This window comes from Mixophyes fleayi, chromosome 12 (genome assembly GCF_038048845.1).
Source record: "Mixophyes fleayi isolate aMixFle1 chromosome 12, aMixFle1.hap1, whole genome shotgun sequence".
Lineage (NCBI taxonomy): Eukaryota > Metazoa > Chordata > Amphibia > Anura > Limnodynastidae > Mixophyes > Mixophyes fleayi.
Window position 1 is genome coordinate 21,895,038 of NC_134413.1, and position 27,374 is coordinate 21,922,411.

The following is a 27,374-nucleotide window of genomic DNA, read 5'->3' on the forward strand; positions in this document are numbered from 1 at the left end:
CAGAGCCTGTGCAACAGTGGGGAACCACAGATCCCAGCCAGCTTCAGGATATAAAAGCACCTAGTAACTACAGTTTTTACAGCACATCACCAGTCAAACAACCCCACTAGCAAGAAGATATAATTGTTTCAGAACTGTAATTAAGACTGTCCACCAGTTAAAGGAAATATGTTTGTTAACCACCACCATTTTGAGACAAGTGGATGCAGTATCAAGGATCAGCCATTTTGTTTGGTGCAGAGTCAGAATATCTTTCAGAATCTTATTGTGATTTGAGAAATTACAGGACGTAGTCTGCACCGAGTACCATTTAAATACAAGGCAGTAGTAGTGTGCCTACACGGCATATGCCCAAAACCTCACAACTAAAAGGGAGCCTGGAATTTATATCATTTTTCCTACCTAAGCAGTAACTTCGTTGAGGAAACTCTGTGACTATCAGATACTGTCCAGTTCTGTGGAATCACAGATCCCGGCTAGCCCGGGAATGTTATTTGTCATAACACAGGAGTTCTATGCTATATCAATTCAATACCCATTGGTTAAAGGGACTGTTTCCACTTAACCTTAGTAACAGACAGATATTGTGATGAACTTAAGTACAACTGTGTGGGAGTATGCACCTCAGCGACTTCCTTTTGCTAAGAGAGCATTGTACACTTGCGATACGGGACTATTTAGTGCATCAGAATCAGGGTTTACCACGTTGCTATTGTGCTCAGGCCACAGCTGTTCCAGAAAGTAGATCCGTACCTTTATGGAGGCACCACTGTGATTTATCTCTAGGGAGTTTGGCTCTCTGCTCCGCCTAATTTGAATGTCAGGCCACCTGTTTATTTAAGTGTTTATACCTGTTATTTTAAGTATCCATTTACTTGTCTACGGAAGGGTCTATTTAATTATCCAACAAACTGCTTAAGGAATTATTCCATTTTCATTGTCCTACCAACCAAATCTGAATTGCGAGGAAGGAGGAAAACAGTGTTGAAGAAACAAAGTAAGTTCTTGCATGGTAGTCCCTCTATTCCTCCGGGGAGCTACACATGCCAGAGGCAAACACAGGATTTGTAGAGGGGGGTTTCCACACCACGCCGCCAGTGGGCGTGACCAGCATGCATGGGGGCGTGGCTATAATTTTAGACAGTATTTGGCTGCTCTCCAACTCTTCCTATACCCATAATATACATGGGCAATGCTGCGTGCACTACTGTTAGGTGCACGAAGCTCTCCCTTTTCAAGTAGAGCTGTGCGAAGCGGGAGCAGGGTCCAGCCACCTCAATTATACAGTTCCCCAGGTTTGGAGGGGGGTTTCCAGGCACTAGGAAACACCCCCCCTCCCCCTGGTTTGCCTGTGCCTGCACAGAATGAACAAAAGAGCCAGGTTATATGGAAGAACGAGGGTCGTGTTACAGCTATGTATAGGTTGTGAAGTTTAAATAATAAAAAAGTGGTATTTATAATTTCAAAAAAAGCTATTATTATTACTACCATATCATGAGCTACACTTATGCAAAAATATACTCAAAAATATACTCACAAATAAATAATAAATCAACACCAACAATTTTCTTAGCCACATGTGCAGGTTCACAGAACGTACCTTCTGACATCAGACCTAGCACCAGCCCATAAGCGTTAACTTCTGGTGCCTTCTACAACGTCTGGGGTATAGGCTACCATCATTTATTTGGTTGGAGATGTGCATGATCCAATAATTTAACAAACGCATGAAAATTTCTAACCCAACCTGACTTTGAAAATTATTTTTGTATTGTGTTCGGATCCTTTATTACACATACGATCATAATGACCATTCAAATTCAACATTTATAATGAACCACAAAACCTGCATGTGTGGGGTCAACGTATGTTTCTCCCCGTCATGCTTACCAGATGAAATCTTTACAGTGTGAGCAGTAGGTTGGTTGTCTGAGATAAGTCGCCATAAACTTGTGCCCGTTCACTTGGTGCACCCTCCGCCTCATCGCCTTCTGGCGCTTCCTCGTAAAGTGCTTAAGCAGCCGACCATCCCGCATTGTCCCTACAAATTAAGTGATAATGGAAAGTCAATCCCAGCAGATATTTGAATACTCTTGCCATATCCGGTGGATGTATCAATTGGTATGTGCCACCTATTTGCTTTTAAATGGATTATACAAAACTGGTACTAGACATATTCAATCACTGGTGTAAAACAGACACACAATTCAGAGATGGGTACTTAAACTGGTTCAGTGGAGAGGAAGATAAATGCCCGGACCTCAGTACGGGTTGGGTGCTCAAACTACCACTGAGGGATCTGGGGAACGTCCACTGAATTGCGCCATACGTTAAACGCAGGACACCAAATCCATGCATGTTTTTCAAAGGGAGTGGATTTTGATGTAGCGACCCCTTTGCTTGCACCAGGATTAAGAACGGATTCTCTGCATTCCATTTATTACACCTCATTTGGTGCATTGATATCATTTCATCTCGTTTACTGATATCTCAGTAGTACTTTGGACCTACTCCAACTATATCATGTTAAACATCAGGTATTTTTGTTACACTCTGCAGTTTACTCATAAAGTGGAACAAATGTTGAAAGTGTGTCACCAATGCTAAATTAAAAATGAGGGTTCAAACCAATAATCCCAAAAGGTCAAAAATGTACACGGTAACGTGATAAATTCAGCCTTAAGTGATGACAAGGTCAAAGAAATGTGTTTATATGATTCTATGTTATATAGGTCATAGTATTCTAAGTAGGCATTTTTATGTTGTTTGAACTCTGGAACCACTCAGGTCTAAATGCTCACACGACTAGGCCGCCTTTCAGGCCCCTCCCCTCCACAGCAGTGCCAAGCACACCACAGCTGGGCTGTGGCGTCTCCGTCACGTTGCCCCTCATTCTTCTCCTCTGTGGATTCCCACGCCAGTGGGTGCACTGTAACATGCATCTTGCGGTCTGTTTATCACAAGATATGCAAGGCCATAAAGTATGTGGCTTTCTCTATGAATGCAAAAATATAGGTTACACAGGAAAGCAGCCCATGATAGGTTATTAAGAATGCACATTAAGCTGTCAACATGTGGTCAGTGCTCACAGGAAATGTAAAGAAAAACACGCTTATTTGTATGCACAGCAGAAAACTCATACATAGTAGGTAAATTGATTGTAATCTGTATTGTACATATACTAAGTGCATATATACTAACTAAGTTACCTTATGTCTAGTAAAAATAAATAATTATTAGGCCTTAAGACTTATTTTTGATAAATAAATAGACCTAAAAGGCTGCATCTGACTTGCGTATTTAACACTTGTGCAAAGCATTCACCAGCATGTCAAAATAAAACCCCCACATCAATAGAGAATCACTTAGGGGTAAATTTATCAAGCTGCAGGTTTGAAAAAGTGGAGATGTTGCCTATAACAACCAATCAGATTCTAGTTGTCATTTATTTAGTACATTCTACAGAATGACAGCTAGAATCTGATTGGCTGCTATACGCAACATCTCCACTTTTTTCAAACCCGCAGCTTGATAAATGTACCCCTTAAGGGGGGTATTCAATTGTCCGCGGGATCCGGCGCGGAAAAACTAATACCGTTAATACGGTAATCTCTCGCTGGATTTCAGCTCGCAGCTCCCTGAGCTGCGAGCTGAAATCCAGCGAGTAAATTACAGTATTAACGGTTTTTCCGCACAGGATTACCGTAATAACGGTAATCCTGCGCGGGCCGCGGGATTTTCGGCAATCCCGCTGACAATTGAATACCCCCCTTAGTCTTTATCTATTGAAACAGGGAGTTTATTGGACTGCAGTCATATTTTTACTTTGTTGTACCTGGAGGGTGCTGCAGAGCAGCCGAGTAGTTTAAATGTTTGTTTTTTGGTACTACCTAGAGGCAGCAGAAAAATATATAACATTAATTTGTAATTTATTTTTAATGATACGTATATATTTTTTGAAAAGTACATTCTGTATTAATCCAAATTGCCTTTTCACCTTTTAGAAACATTTCAACACTTTCTAAACTTTGCTGCCTAAACACATCCAAGGGCAAGTAACAACAAGATTGGCCAGGATGGGGCCAATATGCTATCAAGTACTGTTCTCTAGACCCCCTTTGAAAATGTTCAAGCCAGCTTTGCCATGAGAGCAGTAAAATCAGTAGGAGAGTCTCAGTCAATGTTGAATTTCAGGGAGTCTTCCCGAAAGAGTAGGCAAAGCTCCCGGACTCTGTAAAATACAGAAATTCACTGCATTGAATACCAGGGGCGGGGCTTAATCGTGTCTTAAGCCCCACCCCCATCTCCGCTATTCAATACAAAGAATTTTCGTATTTTACGGTAGGGGAGGGGCTATAGTGACGTAATGACGTCGCCACGCCCCCTCCTACCCTCTGTCACATGATCTGTACTCCGATCTCCCAGGGTGCAGATTTAAAAAGTTGGCAAGTATGAAATTAAGTTTATAAGTTTAAGTCATTTAGAAGATGCAATAAAAATCTCTTACCTTCTGTAAAGCTACCTAGGAGGGTTATCGCAACAAACACTTTGCCATCTGGTTCCAAATCAATCTGAAAAAGAGAAATGGACTGTTTATACACATTTGTGTTAATTGCTCATTGATAGTAACGTATACAGACAACCCCCAATCACGTCACCTTCACAGGATACTGTACATTCAAAGCTGTAATAAATAACCTCTATTCTGCATTGTGTTCCTCAATTTAAAGTGGATTGGTCCAGGGCCCTCTTAACAACATTTTGGGCCCCCGGGCAAAGCAGTGCACCGGGGCCCCTATCTACTATATAAATGCCTAGTGGCGTGTGTGGAAAAAAACCCCAAGCTGCAGCGCCACCTGCTGGGCAGAGTTATACACTGACCTATATATTTCTTGAAGGAGAAGTGACAGTTGGGAGTGGTTGGTGGTTGCCAGGGGTGACAGTGGGGAGTTTTTAACACCTTAAGTAGCTTGATGAAGGATGTGGCGATGAAGATGAAGGATGAGGTGATGGAGAAAAATGATGAGGTGGTGACATGTGGACAAAACCACGTTAAAAAAGCGCGCTTGCGTCGGGAAGTAACACTCTTCCCCTGAGGAGGCCTGGGCTAGGCCCAAATGCATGACAAGAACCTTTTTAACACCTTAAGTAGCTTGATTTGACTAGAATGCATGAGTATCATGCACGGGTTAACACATATATATATATATATATAATAAAAAAAAAAACTCACTCACATCAGTCCCTGCCCCATTGGAGCTTACAGTCTAAATTCCCTAACACACACACACACACACACAGACAGACATGGGGAGAGAGACTAAGGTCAATTTGATAGCAGCCAAATAAACTACCAGTATGTTCTTGGAGTGTGGGAGGAAACCGGAGCACCCGGAGGAAACCCACGCATACACGGAGAGGACATACAAACTACACACAATCCCATTAGATTTTTTAAGCAGTAAAAGACAGATGTGGGGGTGTTTGCATTCCATTACATTATATATTGCAAAATGCAACTTCCACATTTATTAAATGCCCTGTCGAATTGCTATTCTCTCGTGTGTACGACACTTCATTATGTTATATTATAATTGATTGGATAATGAGACTTTTGCATTTATTACGATCACTTTCAAGCAGCATCTCTAGGCTATTGTGGGGTACAAGTATACGCATTTGTGCGCATGACACAAATACTGCTATTTTTGAGTTGGACCTATCTTGAGATGTGTGCTAATCAACACCCACATGTATGTGCAGTCTATGATTACAGAATTTAGAAATACGTTCGGATTATAAATTGCGCCCAGCACTAACTGAGGCCACAAGAGAGTAAAACGGGAGCACGAGAATTATGGGTAAAATGGATCATGTTTACAGAAATATATATTACAAATGTGCATTGACCAACAGCAACCCATTAAGAAGTAGCTTCGATCTGCCCAGTTTGTGTTGGAACATAAGATAATAACAAACATTTATTTTTAAACTGTCCATATTTGTTTTAGGATTTAAATAGAGGATAGAATTAGAAGTGTGCGGAAACGTCCCTGTTTTAGAACATCCAGTCACATCGCTATGTTAGAAATCCCATCGCTTTGTTAGGTACCAGTTTTAACTGCAGTATATAAAATGCCTACCCATAAAGAACTCTGCCCCAAATTAACATGTACATCACAAAGCTATATATCATGCTGGACTAGTGTTCCAAAAATCCTGAAATTATTTTACTGCCTTTATTTATTTGTCTACTATATTTCCTTGTCTGACGGCCCAAAGCTTTGCCGTCTACCGCACTTGTACGTTGGTGGGGACGACTCTCTTGGAAACCATGCGGTGTGCTTATTTCAGCAGGGTCCAGATACTTAAAAGGAGTGGGGGGGCATCTGTTGAAGTGTTGCTGTAACAACTTCAGTGCGATTACAGGAGGGATGGAGCCAATGCAAGGAATTAAGTTGTATACCCAGAACCTGATTGGCCAGGTGCCATTTATAACCCGGTGTTGGGTCCTTAAGCTTCTCTACAGTGGTACAGTATCAGTCAAGCGAAGACCCCTTGTTACAGTAAGTATGAGAACCTGATGCACTGAATAAACTGTAGTAGCCCCAAGCACTCCAAGGGGTATATTTACTAAACGGCGGGTTTGAAAAAGTGGAGATGTTGCCTGTAGCAACCAATCAGATTCTAGCTTACATTTATTTAGTGCATTCTACAAAATGACAGCTAGAATCTGATTGGTTGCTATAGGCAACATCCCCACTTTTTCAAACCCGCAGCTTAGTAAATCTAGCCCCAATTGATGAACTAGTGTAGGGTGAGGGGCAGTGGAGGCCAACGTGGGGTTGGGTAACCCCCCCTCTCCAATGGAAAACCCCATAAATGCAATTTAGAGGAAGGAGATTAATACATTACGCAATCAAAACACTTGATAATATGAACGTGTTACTGTATCTTTAAAAAACTAAATTAAAAAGTCAATGTATGTTTCAACACACAGTCAGCAATATACATTCTTAGCTGATATACAAATTATTAGGTAAAGAAACCAGTGAGGTTTCCCTGGGTGAGCAAACGTTCACTTGAACAGCCTTTAAAAGGAATGCATATCTTAACGTACAGCAAATACTATTGTGTTACAGCAGAGTTTTATACTTGGTGTGTAAACTAGGTGCACCGGTTATGGGAATGCCAGATCATACGTTACTGATTTGAACTGCCCTGCCCTCAGAACATCTGAAAACTTGTTGGGTAACTTTGTGATCTTCATTCCTAACAATCCAATTGATGGATTAATGCACCCTCCCATAACATAAAAAGTATACATTTTTGTTAAAGTTTCAAGAATGACTATCGTGTGATCACTTTCTATATCTATGAAGTAATTGCTAAATTGTTGTCCAATTTTGTAAAGCCGTGCAAAGCTAGTCTGGGACTATACATAACTGAAAAATAATTGGTTAATAACAAGGTTGACGTACAGAAGCAAATACATTGTTGATTGATTTTGCACAAACTTGAATGGAATCCACAAACACAAAAAATACCCATTAAAATGAAACAGAAATGCAAAACCTTTATAATTATGATGATGATGACTGTTGAGGTGTTACCCATAGCAACCAATCAGATTCTAGCTATCATTTAGCCAGTACATTCTACAAAATTATAGTTAGAATCTGATAGGATCCAGTTCAAAAACAAAACCAAACTTAACTATTGGAGTCTTCAACATATCTAGTTACACATATACAATGGCGAAGCATGATACTAAATTATAGATATGTTCCTTATGCTTCAGAATATCTATCTTTACAAATATTAGTCTACTTTGAAAAAAAACTCCCCTCCCGGACATCACGTAAAAAGTGCAGGGGGGGAGTGGCGCCTAAGATCGCATCATTTTTGGCCCAATCCCCCATGGCCAAATGCCACCATTTAGGAGCAGGGCTGCAACGACACGATTCGCCATCTTGGAAATGGGCGGAATCTCTCCAGTGGCTCCAGCAGAACTACTCGGTAGCTGGGGAGTCTCCTGGACATTCCGGGAGAGAAGTCAAGTATGTCTTTACACCAGAGCCGTAACTTAGAATTCTAGCGCCCTGGACGAGAAAGACAAATGCCGCCCCCCTAGCCCTCCATTTTAACCAAGTTAACCTAAAATATTCCTAAATTGCGCCCCCCTCCAGCGTTGCGCCCTGGGCGGTCGCCCCTGTAGCACAGCCCTAGTTACGGCCCTGCTTTACACAACCACAGCAGGTATGGGTTTGAGGCTGCTGTACTGTATATTCAAAGAGGTGACTTCTCTGTGCAATAACAAGTTGTGGCCAGTTTCTGCAAGTTGAGACCAATGAATGTCCCCTGCAAAGTGCTTGAGGAAGCTAATACAATGCAATTTTCAATGTGTACCCTAGTAGGATATAAGAGCCTCCATACTTTCTCTTGTTTGTTTACAGTGGCTTAAGGGTTGTTAGGTACCTGTTAGTGCTTCATTAATGGAAACTGGAAATGAACCAATTCCTTGTTTTTTCATTTTGCTAGATACACACAGATATGCAGTGCTAAGGACAAGCGAGGACAACAATCGGCTATTTGTTTTGTATACAAAATAGGGCATTTATATTGCTGTGCAGCCGGTACCACCGATAATATGGGATTAACCGAGCACTGGCTTATTTCTTCTTTGACGTAGGTTGCTACATACCTGGTAGAGCTCCATTAATGGAAACTGATAGCATTTCCTTACTTTAAGAAATTAAAAACAAACTAAAAATTATTATTACAAGCCCTTAAAGCACTATAACCATTTGGAGTTAATTAATACTTGTCAATATTTTAAACCTCCCCTCTGGGAGATTTGAGAGGAGATCGGGGGGCAAGTGAGGGAGAGGCCATGGTAACGCCATCTGGTCACTGTGTCCCCCCACCAGCCGCATTGCGATGTACTAACTCACTGCATCATATGATGGGGGCAGGGCTATGATGATGTAATAGTCATCACCCTCGTGCCCCTCCCAATTCAATAGTGGAGTGGGTGGGATCCGTGAAGGAGGCCTAAAATTTGGGAATCTCCCAGACATTCCGGGAAAAAAGGCAAATAGGAGTTAATTATCGCCTTACTCGACCCCCTGGTGGCGCTCTGTGCTGCCATTTCTCCCAGGCTCTGTTGTTCATTTGATTTCCCTGGATGAAAGCCTGAGCCGTGTGACACTGCAGAGGGGGAGTATGAGTGAGCAAGAGGACGAATCAGAAGCCGCAATCACCGACATTGCAGAAGCCGCACTATGATTGTCGCTGACACTTACGCCCCTCCCTCCTCTGCAGTCATTTTACATCTCTTAACAATAAATAAATCTTTATGCAGACAGTCTTTATTACAAGTGGCATTTTTGTATGTTTGAAGCTTTTTTTTTTTTTTTTTAAAACATTGGGCAACCTGTAACTGGAAGACATGAAATGCATCACTGTAAAATTGTGAAAAAACCCCGAAACCCGGATCCTGCAAAATTCAAGCTCTTTTGCCGACTTTAAAGGTCTGTGTGCCATCCCCAAACCAAGGATCGACCATTAAAATACACCCTCTGCGCCGCCTTTTTCAACTGAAATAATTTAGGTCTGCAAAACAAATTCTCCTTTTCGTCCCAAAGCGACGTGCCTACTCTATACTTTGCAAGATATGTTCTCACTCCACCGAAATCCTCCCATCAAGCAGTGCAAACTACTGGGCAGCACGGTGGCTAAGTGGTTAGCACTTCTGCCTCTCAGCGCTGGGGTCATGAGTTCAATTCCCATCCATGGCCTTATCTGTGTGGAGTTTGTATGTTCTCCCTGTGTTTGCGTGGGTTTCCTCCGGGGGCTCCGGTTTCCTCCCACACTCCAAAAACATACTGGAAGGTTAATTGGCTGCTATCAAAATTGACCTTAGTCTCTCTCTGTCTGTGTATATTAGGGAATTTAGACTGTAAGCTCCAATGGGGCAGGGACTGATGTGAATGAGTTCTCTGTACAGCGCTGCGGAATCAGTGGCGCTATATAAATAAATGGTGATGATGATGCTCCACCACAATCTTGCTTCGTAACCTTGTTTGGCGGAAACCTATATGCGCTTGCGTAAATTGGAGGTTCAACTTAATACCCCCTGTAAGTAAACATCACTGGAATATCACACACCGTTTATTATCGCTGGCAAGAAAAAGAGGAAGCATCATCAAGCTTTGTAATCAATTTATCTTGCCTGATCTATTTAAAAGCTTGTTAAATACAGTATTACAAAGGACACATTCATTGGTGACTTGTGGTCACCCTGTGATCAAACCCCTGACGAGATTCGCAAATAGACATGGAATGAACTATTCAACTCTCCTTTGTTACATACAAATTTTTTTTCATATAAACACAAATATAATATTATTTCATATTCTTGATGATATTCAGAAGTAGTGTAAATAAAGGTATATTATTTGTAAACTCATTATCCCGAAAGTTCTTAAAACCAGAAAGAAAGTATTTGCTGCTGCTCTGTGAAATACAAAAGGGCCACATCTAGAATTTAAATGTATTACAGTAATATACTATACTTGTCAACTTTGGCAAGTTGGCCTCTGGAAGATGCAGGGGGGGGGGTCACTTAATCGCGTCATTTGGACCTACCCCTATACTGTCGTAACAATTTCTAACCTATTACAGCAGGGGGAGGGGCCACGATGGTGTGTGAATCACGTCCTAAGCCCCTACCCCTAAACTAATGAAGAGCCCAGGATCCGGGAGGTTGCCCTGCTCTCCCAGGAATCATCCCAGAAATCCGGGAGTTTCCTGAACATTCCGGGAGAGTAGAAAACTATCTAATATACACATTTCTGCACTTCTTATGGGCACCAAAAATATCTAGGTCTTTGCATATCACAGACTTGCGTTCCCTTATGCTTGGAGAGGCAGAACGAGGGGAGGAATACATAATCTGAGTACAGTAGGTGAGTGTTCATGTAAGTGCAACATAATTAGACATGAACCTGCTTCTCATATTTTAGGAAGGGTATCTCTTGTGGGTATTGAATGGCTAAAGCAAAGATACTCAATGATGACCATAAGCAGAACTGTTTATATTCACATTTGGGGCTAGATTTACTAAGCTGCGGGTTTGAAAAATTGGGGATGTTGCCTATAGCAACCAATCAGATTCTAGCTGTCATTTTGTAGAAGGTACTAAATAAATGAAAGCCAGAATCTGATTGGTTGATATAGGCAACATCCCCACTTTTTCAAACCCGCAGCTTAGTAAATCTAGCCCTTGGACAACTACAGGAAAGACAGATGTAGGGGTGCTTGTATTTAATTACATGTTACATGGAAAATGCAAGTTTCGCGTTTATCAATAACAGTCAAGAAAGTAATCTCTCATGTGTAAATGGAACTTCATAACATTTTATATTGCGTATAAACAGGAGCTGCAGATGCTAAAGTCACATTACCCTAATACTGTCTAGACTCTAGACGCATCTCTATGCTGTTGTTAGGCAAAACCCACTTGTACACCTGACATACTTCTGACTCAACAAACATGCAAGTACACTTTATCTTTCATTTGATGTAAGTATTTTGCTGTAAAAAAGCACAAAGTAAGACTGTACACAATGTACTTCTAAATTTCACACAAAACGAACCCTAATCCACACAACAATGCCCCACTGTCCAACAAAGCCTTGGCCACTTTCTTAGACCCATTTCAGATTTGTGAATCTGTACTGTCCCGGCAAAATTGGCACAGTGGGCAAATATGGTGGGGGTCATTTCTACAACTGGAAAAAAATACCATAAAAGTGAGCCTGTAGCGCAGTGTTTCTCAACTCCAGTCCTCAGGACCCCCTAGCAGTACATGTTTTCCATATCTCCTTGCTGGAGCACAGGTGTGTTCATTACTGACTGTAGCAGGTGGTATAATTATGTCACTGGTCACCTGGCAATCCTGCACTGTTAGTGGGTCCTGAGGACTGGAGTTGAAGAACACTGCTGTAGCGCAAACAACTTTGTGTGACATCACGCTCCTATTTTTGCTCAAATACTCTATATATTTTTTGCATTATCTGGAGGATAGCGTAATAGGGAGTTCCGTGCTAAATCAGGCATGTGCACATATATGAACTTCTTGCTTTAAACATCAACATGTAAAAACTGAATTTTCATTTTGTAGTTTATATAAATGAGATTAAAGGGGGTGGAAAAGGCAAATTTAGAGGCCTTCCCTGTTTATCGGCATCTCTGGAGCGTTTCACTCTCTACAAAAGAACTTGTTGTTTTTTTTTTAACATGTCTTGGAGGTAGCGAAAACTAGTTCTTGGCGCATACTTTTAATGGGAAACACTTTTCCAGCGGCACTTTGTATGGGAAGCGTATGGCATGAAATGATCTTTCACCAGATGATTTTTGCCTTTGGGTTTTCTCAGGTTGTGTTTGGAAACTGCTCGATTGGATGAGGACTGTTATTACAATAAATGGCCCTGCTTAGCGGAGATGTAGTTGATAAGGCTGGGTGCACACTACAGATTTTTCAGCCAACTCTCGGACCAAACACCTGATAAACGACTGATTGGCCCAAAATTGTATTAGTGTGTACACTTGCACGATGAACGTCAGTCGTTCCTAAGGACTGATCGTCGTTTCATTAGATTGTTCAGCAGAACTATAAATCTTGTTCCAACCACCTCCCGATCCGGCAGTGTGTATGAAATCACGACAGACTGCTCTACCGACTGCGGATAGTACCTCAAACAGCGACTCCTTTCTGAGTATATTTAAATTTATGATGTTGTCACTACCGCGCCTACGTGGTGTGATGTCAGAACGTTAGTCATATCCTATCAACCATATAATATCTGCCAATCAATCGTATCATTATCAGCATACAGTTACAACCATTATGTGGTCAACTTGGGCAGTGATTTTGCCGCTCTGGCAAAGGGGCAAATATTCCTGCGTGACTAGCTGCAGACTACATGAGTGGATGCAGCAAGAGACATAATGATAGGAGATTTTATTGTTGGGCATGGTCTATGAGACGGACATAAATGTCCTGTACACATACAGTGATTTAAAATTATTATTCAAATTATTGAATATTCTTTTTGATATTTTTGAGGGTAGGGGAGAATAAAGGTTTGAGGTCTGGGCTTTTACTCCAGGCCATGTAGGTTTTAGGACAGATCATTTCTCAGACTACAGACCCCACTGCTCCACAGCACTGAATCGCTGTACAAACCATGAGCACTCACACTAAACATCTCCAGCATGTTAGTCCTAACTTCTCGCTGCAGCAGACGGGTGAAGGAGGCAGCAGGAACTGAAGATTGTAAGCTCTCCTTGAAAAGATGGCAGATGGTAAACAGCTTCACCTAAAGACGACCCAATGTTATCCATACACATCTCCAGCTACTGTAGCCATCTGCTTCCTAGAAATGGAGTTGGGTACGGCATATCAATGCTGAATACCCCGGCAACACTCACCACGACATGATGAATCTGAAGGGTTCCTTATCGACAATCACCGATGACGACTACTGTTGAAAGCGACTTGAACCAATCACAAAGAAGTAATAAGCCGGCTCCCCTTCATGACGTCATTCACCAAAAGAATGACATCATGAATGTCAACGACGTCATCTTGTACACCTTCTGCACAAGATCTGTGTCTCTCATCCGCCCTCATTACATCCTCCTATTCCTGGTTACAAGACTTTTTTCGGGCTGCACCCACTCTATGGAATTCTCTCCCTCGCACAATAAGACTCTCCTCTGGTCTACAAACTTTCAAGCGTTCTCTGAAAACCCACCTCCTCACACAAGCTTATAATATTCCTCAACCACCCTCTTAACCTCACTACATTACCCTATTACCACCCGTTACACAATTTCACACAAGACAACTACCCCCCTGACCAACAATGTTGTGTCACGGGATCATTTAGCTTATGAATCACTTTTACCTTTGCAGTCTGGCAGGGCCAAAATGCAAAATGTAGACTTAACCTCATGTATCAAACTCCCATTGTCCCATAGATTGTAAGCTTGCGGCAGGGCCTTCTCACCTCTTTGTCTGTTTTACCCAGTTTGTTTATTAGTTTACGGTGTTTGTCCCCAATTGTAAAGCGCTACGATATATGTTGGCGCTATATATATATATATATATATATATATATATATATATATATATATATATATATAAATAAATGATGATGATTCACCATGGTGACAGGATTATCGCTGCTGTTAATGGTGTAATGTAAGTATGCGCCTATGTACAATGTAGTTTACAAATGTCTTGGTAAGTATTGTCGAGGTCATCAGCATCGATATGCTGACTTCCCCCGGAACAGAAAGTAGCTTAAAACTCTACAACAAACTTAATTTCTAGAATGTTTCTACATGATAGAATAACGGAGTGCTCTGAAGAATATGCTGGGACAGTGATTTAAAAGGTTTGTGCTACATTTCTTATTTATATAATTGTTCATTTGAATTTTGCAAGAAATGATTACTCTCTTTCCCTCCTTCACTTCACAAAACCACTAGAAATAACTTTCCTGTGATAACCAAAAAAAAAACTGTTATCCGTTATAATATTACTAGCACTCAGCACAGTTGCTATAACAAGCGTACTTTGTCACTTGGGTGTCTATATTTAAAGCTACTCCAACACAAGATGCGAAAATAATTAAAACTAGCGCTCACGCTCTGTGTGTTTGTGTGATCATGACAGACACTCTAGGAATAGAAGTCCGTGGAGAAATGATTCATAAGGAAGTGTATTGTAAGCCATTAAAAACAAATATCCTTCTTCGGAATTGTTTATAAAGAACACACAGTAGCAAAGCAACACTTTACTGTTCGACTTGGGCAAATAATCATCAAGGCAAAGTTTAAAGAGTTAGAAGAGTTAGGGGCTCATTTGTCATTGGGTGGAAATATGTGTTCACCGGCTTTATCTTGCGTCGTTCTATACAAGAGAAGGCCACGAAACAGGAAGGTGGTTTATTTGAGATGATGTGAGGGCTTTCATATTTTTGAAAAGAGGAAGAAAGATACCCGAAGTGATTTGATGTTTGCGTAGTCCATTCAATCTATTTCTTAAATATCTGTAATCACTTCAAAACACAAAAAGAAAGGGGCGCCACACATAGTGTAATTCATTCAAACAAGCAAAGAATAAAATTCAGTGCCAAGAGATGCCCGTACCAAATATATGAACTATAACAGCTTATCTGATATATAGATGGGTATGAGAATGTGTCCTCTTCTTATAATCAAGCTGGTGCATCTCACAGACAAACTGCAACTCAGAAGATATCCACAATAGTGTAGTACGTTCTACATATGTACTATTCACAATGATACTTAAGCTGATGTTAGCAAAAGGATTTTAATATAACAATGCATAAAAACATTAAAACAGCTTAGAGCAAAATCATGCCCGTACATACAAATAGAAATAAATCAGCTTATCTGTCCTCCTCCACAAATCAAGATAGAATATCCAGGGTGTGAGCAAAAATCCCGCCCGGCAGATACACATCCCACTCCAGACTCCGATAATGAGGTAGAACGAGAACCATAAATTTCCGACGCGTTTCGTCCTCAATAAGACTTTTTCAAGGGGTCATAAACAAACTACATATGCTCGAGAATCATGAGAATACCACCTATTAGTTCACTAGGTAATAGACATCAGGCAGCATAGGCACACAGAGCAACAGCAGCATTTCATTACTGGAGTGAGACCGTGTGCAAGATAGGTAAGGGCCAGCAAAGTGTTACCAACATGGTTGGAACTCATCGGTTTTATGTCCAACCACTGTCACTCTGGGTGCTTGTGGTCCTCAAGTCAAGAAGATGGAACGTGAGCCCCTTTGAGCACCTCCTGCCCCCATAGTAGACACGCCAGCACATGGGAGTAAACAATTGCCCTTTTATTAGGTATCTCTTGCCTTTACCAATTTAGTAGTTATTTCATCACAGGAGAAGCTGGATTATTGAGAACTTTAAGACAGACAGATCAGTCAGTTGCGGATAACAGGTAGGTGTAGTTTAAAGTTATGACTCTGTACAGGTGGGGAAGAAAGTAGGTAACCCATCTTCTATCATGCCCAGCTGCGTTGTCCAGCTGTTTATTGGCAGAGTTGACAGTGCCAACCTGATTTTATTTCTATAAAATGTAGTAAAACACAATAGAACAAACCATTCTAGAAATTGACAGCATATAAATAATATGCAAGTTTACACTAGGTACTTTAATAAGGGAATTTATACACACACACACACAAACATATATACATATATATATATATATATATATATATATACACATACATACACACACACACACATATATATACACACATATACATACATGCATACACATATACACACATACATGCACACACATATACACACATACATACATAAACACACACATATACACACATACATACATACACACACACATACACACATACATACATAAACACATACAAATACATCAATACATTGCTGCTCTAGTGACCAAATTATCACAGTAAATGGTATTGTAGATGCCAAGCTTTACTAAACACTATATTTTGAACAAATGAACTTTCATACTTGCAGGTTCTTTTGTGTTATTCAACATGAATAAATGTAGAAATTATACAGAGTTTTTAAAATATTGCAATTACACTAAGCCTTGTTTTTAAACTGGCCCTGCCACCTACGCACAGCGGAGATCCACTGTTTGTGAGCCGACCCACAGTGTCTTGGTCACCAGTCTCTAGGGAGCTGATGGGATGAAAAATCATAAATATTGATTCAGCTCCCCAAATGGCAGCATCCAACGTGTGTATGTGATGGGATTACGTTAAATGCACGTATTTCCACAAGCCACATATCAGGGCTGTTCTTATATATGAGCAATACACTGCAACTTATGTTCTGTTCAAAGTTATAAATAATTCCAATGGATCATAATTTCGGACCTTATTTAGAGATAAGAGCAAATCCAGTTAATAGATGCAAATCTGCACCTGGACAACCCCTATCCAGATGCAAGGGGTGCAGTTTGTATATACAGTAGATGTCATTAGCTGCATATAGTGTTTAGAAAATACATGATGTTGTGCATTATGTGTAGGTCTATATAGTTAACAAGAATGGAAATCAATTTTGCATAAGCTAGTTAGGAGGTGGGTGACCAGTGGCTCTGCAGATGCTGTGGATCTACAATTACCAGCATGTCTAGTGGAGAAACAGTGCACTGTCCGGCCCATGGCAAAATTTAGGTAAGGGCCCAGCAATGCCACTCTAGCCTCCTGGGCTCCCTCTCATCTATCAAAACAGCAGAGCGGCGGCTTCTTCTGAGCACACAGGATTCCAGAGTGCGCGCAGTAAAGCCCCGGACCGTTACCAAACCAGCACATGCTCCGAAGAGGCCTCTGCTTTTCTCTCTTGAGAGCAGAGCAGTGGCCTCAGGAGGAAGTGGGGGAGACAACCGGCCTTTGTTGAGTTTCCTTCACTTCCGGGCCCTGTAGAGGCTGCTCCCACTTCATAAGCATACCCAGTCTGGCAGGGTGACCACTGTGAGTGGCTATAGGTAGCTGCTCTGGGCAGGACATTAAAAACAAAGGAGGGCACTAAAAAGGAGGAAAGTAGAGAAGAGAGAGCAAGAGAAGCAAAGAAGAGACGCCCGGCAGAGACCCGGAGACCACGAGCAGAGCTGGCAGCAGCAAGCCCAGGTAGGTGATCATTGTCTACTCATTGGCTACTTTGAGCTCACTGAGTTACTGTGCTTATCGTTTACTGTACTGTGCTGTCTCACCTCGTATTGTAATTTTGTTTGTCCCTGTACGGCACTACGGACACCTAGTGGCGCCCTATAAATAAAAATTAATAATAATAATAATAATAATAATACTCATCTCCCCAAGACCCAGACAGCCAATGCAAGTCTGCAGACACCAAGCCCCCAGTCAACAGCCCTCAGGCCCTAGGTCATAGTCACCTAAGTTCCCCAGCTTTCTAGGCCTCAGCCCTAGGCCTTTGCTCACTCCCCAGGTACCCGGCATCACTAGCCCCCAATTCCCAAGCAAGGTTGGACATCCCCTAGGCAGACAACACATATTCCAGTGGTCCAGTGTTATTACATTGTACTGTACATTATTGCCAAGGATCATATCGTATTGTACTTCATTGTGCCTATTGTGTGCATCAGCATTGTTTACATTCCTGCTGTAGATTGTGTTGAGCGTCAGTGTAGCACATGCGTAGCGTAGCTGTCAGGGCTCATGTAGCTACAAAGAAGGCCGCAGTAGAGAGGATAGGAAAAGCCTAGGTAGGAAGTGTGTTCTGTGCACAGGTGTGGACTGGCGATTTCAACAGGAGCTCACCGCGAGATGTGGTAATAGACATGCACGGAGGAGGAGTGGACAGAAGCACCATGACGTGTCGTGGTGGGCCACGAGTTTAGTAAGTATAATCAGGTGAGGGCTGTTTGCGGTGGTGCAAACAGCCCTCACCTGTGGAGGAACTGTCCTCCACGATTTTTGTACAGCAACACGAGTATCCAGAATAGGAGACACGGGTCTCTTTCCCGTTATGTTGTGATACTTCAACATCCCCTTCCCTGGCTCCAACGTGGACGCCGTCAGTGACGTTCCCCGAGGATGGCCAGTCAGGTAAAGAGGTGTTTGTCTTTCCCTTACCCCTCTTCCGTTTTCAGGTCACCCACTTACACTTCACACTTTTCATACTAGTTTCTAAGGTGAGTTCTGTCAGTAGTGAAATCACACTAGAGTTTGACAGGAAGCCGAAAAGAATCTTTGTCCTTCACTCCTAAGATCCAAACCAACCCAGACATTCCTTCTTTGATTCCTAGTGTAACGGATTTATACAGTTTGTTTGGGGATTATATTAAAACACATTTAGCTAGATTTTAATACTTCCAATAACTGCATGCAAAAAAATGCACAGAGTACAGAATATTTATATACACTGTAATGTAATATAAATATTTATCTATAACTAACAGTATGCACACACATGTACATAAGGAATAAAACCAAGATGATTTATTACCATAGCTGGATTTTCAAGGGGCTCTCAAAAAAATCCAGACTGTAACCATATGACCAGAGGCTTCATCTGTTTTCCCAACAAGATAAGTTTTTTTTGTAAATAACTGGTTTAGCAATGAGAATTTTTCTCTGGAAATATACACACAACTTATATCCAGTGTCCTGGGACTGGCATTTACTGGGAAAGCCCTAGTGATATCACTACAATAACATTACAGGATTTCCTTTTCGCTTGTAACACTTGAATGTGCATTTGAGACGTCTGGTTACGACCTAGCGCACAATACTTTATCACATTATTTCTGCTGGTTTCTTTGCAGTCTAAGAGATCAAGGTTTTGCGGGGCAAAAAAAAAAGAGTATCTAGTTTACATTGGAGCGATGAAAAGCAAGGAAATAGGAAGTCCTTTATTCACATCACTGGGATCAGACAGGCATAGACTAGTGCACAACTCCTGCTGCGTTCAGACAGGGGCTCTATATAAACCAATACCTGTCAGTCAAGTTCACGTTTCACCTGGGCGTTGGGCTATTCTGTAGATACTCCCTGCCAGACTGTATTTAAACGGCCTACTACTAGTGATGAATCATAGCATGGGCAGTTTCTGTTAAGGAGAACAGACACTGCAGGATAAACCCTTCGTTCTCATGCTACAGACTACTGCAACAAGTCTTTATTAAGTCCTCAGGTTGAGGCTTGCCTTTGCTTGGCAATACAAAAGAGAAAACACATCTACAGTATCCACATGGCCTAAGCATTTTCTCAACACGTATATCAACAAAGCAACTACAGCAAGCGAAAATGTATGTGCTTAATACTTACAAGACATCCATGTATTTGCTCGCTATACACAAGACAATAGACATGTTTGTCCTCTTACTTGTTGAAACCTCGTTCAGAACTCAAATAAAAGTCACAGGAGTAAGCGGAAATCGGGACGGTCTTTAATTCTTGTTCACTTTAATGTATTATTGCATTTGGTTTTGCATGTCAATGAAATACAGGCACATTCTAGCACCTAGGGCCTGATTCATTAAGGATCTTAACTTAAGAAACTTCTTATTTAAGTCTCCTGGAGAAAACCATGTTACAATGCAAGGGGTGCAAATTATTATTCTGTTTTGCACATAAGTTAAATACTGACTGTTTTTTCATGTAGCACACAAATATCAACTTTAAATTTCAGTGTACAAATAAGCTATCAAGTATTTGTGTGCTGCATGAAAAAACAGGCAGTATTTAACTTATGTGCAAAACAGAATAATAATTTGCACCCCTTGTATTGTAACATGGTCCAGGAGACTGAAATAAGAAGTTTCTTAAGTTAAGATCCTTAATGAATCAGGCCCCTAGTTCTCATTCAGTAAGGATCCACATAACTCTAATTCTTGGGGACCGATATAAGTGGGAATCAAATAATGGCATTTTCAGCTTTATAAATGACAACCAGTTTCCCCTGTATTTTATATATACACCTGCAAATATCTCACATAGAAGAGTTGACACCTGTCAGTTTTCCAATGAGATTAGACATCAGAAATAAAATTATAGGAACTCCTCAGTACAACTGTATTATGCTAATAGTATTACACAATTTAATACTAGACTATAGCATATGATCTATATAATATAGAGTTTATTTTAGTGTTCAGACAAAAATTTAATATAAGTCTAGATTTCCATGTAGAACACTGCCGCCACCTTACTCTGACCTTGAAGAATCTTCACTGATTAATTCATGTAAACAACAAGATAATACATTGTGTGTGTTTTCATAGTGAATTTCCCCAAGCAATGTTTTACTTCCTTGTTGCTAGAACAGAGCTATTGGAAACACAACAGGTAAGGTATGTAGTGTATGTGAATAACCGGTAGAAGTTCTTCGAGTACCTTTCAGGAAATCCCCACTAAGTTTCAGATGTCAAATTTTTTCATTTCTAAAACGACAATTCCATAAAACAAGCCTGCATCAATTTACATGAAAGCCCCATCATTGTATCTATAGTAGGCTACACACATTCACTGCGATATGATAACAGGATAGTACATGGAGAAATCAGCCGATAGGATTAAGGGGTTGGTATAGTGGCCAGACAATCAAGGCCTTAGCCTTGTGGTCAACATGATGCACATGTCATTCAAAATGTGAGTAAAGATATTGCTCTCGTCTTGAAGATAATAGGCGATTTTCTTCATGCGTGCGATGAACCAAACATAAGAAATAAAGAAAAAAGACATGGGGTGGGTCTCAACATTTCCAGAATTTGGATATTATTATTGTTTATTTGTTAGGCGCCACAAGATTTCCGCGGCGCCGCACACAGTACAAACAGTAGACTATACAGGGTGAAACAGAACAGAACAATCAACAAAAAATACCAAAACTTCATAAACTCCAGGCAGGCTAATGCAGTAAAGACGGAGCAGAAGAACAGGTATGGAGACAGGAGGGAAGAGGATCCTGCTCATACGAGCTTACATCCTAAGGGAGGGTGAACAGGCATAAGGGGAGCCAGTTGAAGCATGGGGGGAGAGAAAAGGGGGGCCAGGAGGAGAGAGGGGAGACCGAGCAGAGGAGATGAAGGGGTTAAGTGGACGGTTGGTAGGCTTTAAGGAACAGGTGAGTTTTAAGTGCATGTTTGAAGGAGCACAGATTAGGAGAGAGACGGATGGAGGGATGAAGGTCATTCCAGGGAAGGGGGGCAGCACGGGAAAAGTCTTGGATTCTGGAGTGGGAAGAGGTGATCAGAGTGGAGGAGAGGCGGCGGTCATTGGCCGAGCGCAGGTAGCGGGCAGGAGTGTGAATGGAGAGGAGGTTAGAGATATAAGGGGCAGTGGACTGGGAGAGAGTCTTGTAAGTTCTGGTAAGGAGTCTGTAAAGGATTCTGTAGGGGATGGGGAGCCAGTGTAAGACAAGGCAGAGAGGAGGCAGAGGAGGAGCGACGTGAAAGGAAGAGGAGTCTTGCAGCCGCATTGAGTATAGAGCGGAGGGCGGCGAGATGGGAGTGGGGAGGCCAGTAAGGAGTAGGTAGCAATAATAGAGGCAATAAGGCATTTCACTGCAGCAAGGATATGAGAGGCTAGTTTAGCTGAGTGCTTGTCAGTGTCTTCAAGAGGGTAGCATAGACGGAAGAGATTTTTAAGAACCTGACATGGGAGGAGACTACAAGCTCTTGGACAGTGTCCCAGAAAGAGGGAGATCGTGGGACATGTCCACCAGATATGGAGGAAGGTGGCTGTCTCGCCTCATTCCCTCCAACAGGCAGAGGTTATGGTACTATACATAGGGCATGTATGTCAGGGGTATAGTACCATTGAAATCTTATAGGCATTTTCCTTAAGAAGGGATGATATAGAGCTAGAGGCAATCTTTTCTCTTATTGTTTCCCAATAATCCTCCTCCGGGGCAGGCCAAGATCCCTCTGCCATTCAAATTCATGTCTGGATTGGGATCCTGGCGTTGTGTCTAGAAGAATGTTACAAAGTAAAGGAAAAATGCCTTTTGAAGAAGTAATTTCAAACTGACTTGTGGTTGTTGGGGATTCAGTTATTAGGATAGTTCTCAAGAAATGTAGAATATGGATATACTTGTAAAATGTAGGGTTAAGATTGGGAAATAAATTTCCCAAAGCATCAAAAGGTCAACCAAGACCATCCTGTCTAAAAGATCAGAAGTAAAACATATTCCAGCTCAGATCCAAGATCGGGATAATGACAGGCCCAGAGGGAAGTCAACACTGACCCATAATGGGGTCAGGAGAGATATTGGCGTCTGTGAGAGGAGCATGGATTTGCATCTGTCCCAAATCCTAATAGAGATTCGGAGGGAGAGGAGGAGTCCATCCAGCTCTCCTCTTGTTTGTTTTGTGAATCCCCAGAAGTTGGAGAGAGATGCAAGTTTGAGAAGCTTGGATTCAATACCAAGCCAGGACAGAATAGCAGGAGACAATAATTTAGGGCTGCCCAGTAGTAGATTTTGATATCTGGAAAGCCTCTGCCACCAAATCGTGCAGATATTTTAAGAATACAAAGTGGGGTTCTGCATTGTTTGTTGTTCCAGATAAACTTGTAGATGTGTTTCTGATAAATCCTTGAAAGGAGTTGGGGAGTAAATTAATTTTGACTGCAATGATCCCGCCCAGCCATGAGAGTTTTAGCACTTTCTAGGCATACAAGTCTGAACCTAGAGAAATGGCCCTGAAAATTCTCAGCATACAAGGACTCATAGCAACGAGTAATGTAACCCCCCCCCCCCAAGTATTTAATGTTTGTTTCACTCCATTTATAGTCAAACTGGGAGGAGATATGTTGTTTTTCAAATGGAGGAATGGTTCAACAATATGGATTTAAAGAGGATAGGAAGTGACAATCTGGGCGGCTGTAGGGTCAATAGGATATCGTTATCAAAAAGAGATATTTTACATTCAAGGTCCCCCCAATCCTCACACATCAGATGTTTGAGCCAAGTGAGTTTGTTCGTAGCCTGATTGGATAGAAGGAGATTTAGTTCACCTAGTTGCTTTGATTTTCTGAAGGAGGTTGGGATCAAAGTTGATTTTGGCCACCTTTTTAACTTCCTAATGAATCTATCTAAAATTGACGTAGACAAAACAGGGATATGGAATAGATAAATTAAAAGGTTAATTCCAAGAAACAAATTACTTATGTGATAAATGTATATCATTCAGATAATTGTTATGGATTTGAGATTCAGACAAAAAAAAATATACCTTTTAATTCTACTATTCCGGCAGCTTTGAAAATGTCGAATTCAAGGACGAAACACATCAGCAAGTTATTTGCACCAAGGATCTAGATGCCAAACCCCCTCTCCGCTCCACATTGTATTAGTTGGAAGAGTACCTTTTCGGCTTATGAACTAACATACAAGGTGGCCTCCTTTACGGGCAGAAGTTCTTGTAAGCATATAATCCGCTATATATATATTGCTACTAAATCTGCATCGCTGTACAGAGAACTCATTCACATCAGTTCCTGCCCCGTCTAAATTCCCTAACATACACACACACACAGAGACCGAGAGATACGAAGGTCAATTCAATAGCAGCCAATTAACCTACTAGTATGTTTTTAGAGTGCAGGAGGAAACCCGAGCACCCAGAGGAAACCCACACAAACACGTGGGAGAACATACAAACTCCACACAGATAAGACCGGTTATCATTTTAGCCAGACATGGAATTCATACAACACAGGAAGAACTGACAGTTCCCAGGATTGGGTAATTTAACTTCTTTGCTCGTAAACTTGTAGTTGTGTCTGGCTTAGTTTACAAGGGGACTTGAAAATTCTGATCCAGCTTTTTAGATATATCATAGCCAAATTGTGGGTGACTTTGCTACCAAAAAAAGGGAGGTATAAATATAGACCATACAATTTTATGTGTAGATTGCATTAGTATGTGTAGTTGTTTGAAGCTTTTGAAACTTATTACATGATCAAATAAAACTTTTTTTTTTTTTTAGCCATCAACCAATTTCATCTTTGTCACATACTAATTCTTTCTCGATAACTCATTAGAGAAATGTAATGGTTAAGGACATCTACGATTTTTCATATATAGTCCAAGAGCACTGTTAACCATGTGTGTATGAGTTTCTAACAATTAGTAAAGGAAAGCAATACCTCTCTATGCGACAGTTGGGCTTTCTCTTTTATAATTGTATTCCTTTTGTGTTATTACTATTGCAGTTTGCCAACATCTTGACAAAAATAGAAATATGGCTTTAAACAAACAAATAAAAAACATTGCAAAAGGCTGGGAGAAAAATAATATTGTGTCATCAGACAGAGAGGGGCAGGAAGCCGGAGATTTAAAATAGCTTTTCACACGGCCACATCCCCAGGTGTGTTCTTTTTACAGTCTTCAATTACCTTGATTTTCAGGTGAGTGGGTTGGTGCTGTCAGTGCACTGCTGCCTCGTGCTTAGTATTGGTGTCACATGGAGAACAATAACATTTCGCTGTGCAGGTGATGGCCTCTCACAGGGCAGTGTGTAAAATGTGACTCAACATGTTGTGCACTAGTACTGCAACACTCATGAAGAGTAGGCGACATGATATGTTTCTTCTGCTATGTGATCAACCTTCGTTCAGCTCTAAACTAAGTCATGGGAGTAAGTGGACATTAAGTTTATTTTCATGTGTAACATTTTTACTATTTAATGTTTTTATTACATTGCACTTTTATGTATAGTGTCTGGTTGGTGCATCCCTTTAAAGGCACCTCTGAAAGCAGGTTGTCTTGCGGGGGAATTGGAGCTTGACTGCCACCTACTAATGCTGGGTACACACTACACAGTTTTCATCCAATAATCGGCTAAATCAGCCGACATACGACCGCTCGTTCAAAAGACGGGTCAGTGTGTGCAGTGACACGATGGTGGAAAGTCTGCTCAAATGGACGATTGTCGCCTCATTTGGTTGGTCGTACCGTTTAATATTTTCGTTCCAATCTCGTTTCCACTGTGTAGTGTGTATAAACTTCCGACCGATCCACAACAGTGAGTACGAAATTGCAGTCATTGCTCACGACAACATGGCTGTAAAAAGTCGCTAAAGGGACGTCCGCTCTTCCCTTTATCGTCCTAAACAAGGCTAGTGTGTATGCAGTCCATGGACCGAGCGATCGGACCGTCGATCGCATGTAAAATCGATCGGCATAAAAAGTTGGTTGAAATTTCTGTAGTGTGTACCCAGCTTAAGCTTGGTATGCCCCCTCAAAATGATCAACTGAGGCCAAGTTAAATATTTTGCCCTACAAAAAAATTCTTCAATGAGGGCCACTGACCAAGCTGTTTTATGCTTTGATATATAACAACCAATGAGAAAACTGTTTTTCAGAAAAAATAAAAGGATAAATAAAGCCTCTATTTTACATGAATACATACCAAAGGCTGAATATTGCTGAGCTGAATATAGTATATGAAACAAATGGATTGTTTGTACTTAACCAATTATGTCCTCCATGCTCTCTCCATTGCCGCAGGTTGCTATATTAGAAGGTATGTGTTCCTCTAACAAAGCAGGCACAGAGTGACTGACAGCCATGCAGACTTGCTTCACAGAAATGCATTGTGTGGATTGGTGGGTTTATAAACGGGGTAGGACCAGTGATGTCATAGAAAATATATCTCAGCTTTTTAGCTTTTTGCACAAGATCCCATTAGGACACGGTCTTAAATATGTGAAAGAAGATGGAGCTTTTTGTAATGGAGAGGGCAGGTAATTATTTTTAGTTTCAGTGTAATGGCAAATTAACACTGAAAAATGTGTAGTTCACATCTGAATATGTAAATTTTGGAGTTTCTGCTGTATTTAAATGAGTTTTCCCACCTTCAGAAATATTTAAAGCCACAATCCCATGAAGCGGTTTCATAATAGAAAGTCCATTTAATAGGCTGATCAGAAAAGCCTAATAGGTGGTTCCAATTGTTCTTCAGTAAACAAGGTTAGTGTTACAAATGTTACAAAGGCCTTTGCTCACAAGCACAAATAGGAAGCCAAAAATATAAAGCATATATTAAGAGTTCCAAAATGTGACATACAAACCCATAAATGAAAAGAAGCTTCTTAGTGGAAAGTCCAAACTGATCAGGAACGGTGGCTTAGTGATTAGCACTTCTGTCTCACAGCACTGGGATCATGAGTTCAATTCCCGACCATGGCCTTATCTGTGTGGAGTTTGTTTGTTCTTCCCGTGCTTGCGTGGGTTTCCTCCGGGTGCTCCAGTTTCCTCCCACGCTCCAAAAACATACTGGTAGGTTAATTGGCTGCAATTAAATTGCCCTTAGTCTCTCTCTGTCTGTGAGTGTGTGTCTATATTAGGGAATTTAGACTGTAAGCTCCAATGGGGCAGGGACTCATGGAATGAGTTCTCTGTACAGCGCTGCGTAATTAGTGGCGCTATATAAATAAATAGATAATGATGATGAAAGCCTAATAAGTGGTTCCAATTGATCATCAGTAGTCAAGGCCAGCGTTTCAAGGGTGACCGTACCTTTAGGTAAGGTTTATATAACTTTCAAGTTATTCGAACTTCGCCTTAAACACTTTTTTTTTACACGAGTACACCTGATGGAATTTTGCCATTCTGATTTCATTATCCTTCTGAAAAAAAAGTACCTCTTTACAAAAGGCAGTTAGGCGCTAGTGTTGTTTATCTAGTATTGTAATCAATTGTTATCAAGGGCACTGTTATCAAGGACACTGTTTGCCAAAGTACCTTTGGCAAACAGTGCCGGAAATCATTATGCTGTTCAC

The 27,374-nt window shown here is 41.1% G+C and overlaps 1 protein-coding gene across 1 annotated transcript in view; it reads right to left on the minus strand.

The window, feature by feature from the left end:
* Positions 1-27,374, minus strand: part of PRKCH (protein kinase C eta) — a 143,835-nt gene that overhangs the window by 82,799 nt on the left and 33,662 nt on the right. Inside the window, exons 2-3 of the mRNA XM_075192725.1 lie at positions 4,508-4,571; positions 1,891-2,041 (exon numbers count right to left, since the gene is read on the minus strand). Of these exons, the coding sequence (XP_075048826.1) occupies positions 1,891-2,041; positions 4,508-4,571 (215 nt within the window). The remainder of the gene's footprint in view (positions 1-1,890; positions 2,042-4,507; positions 4,572-27,374) is intronic.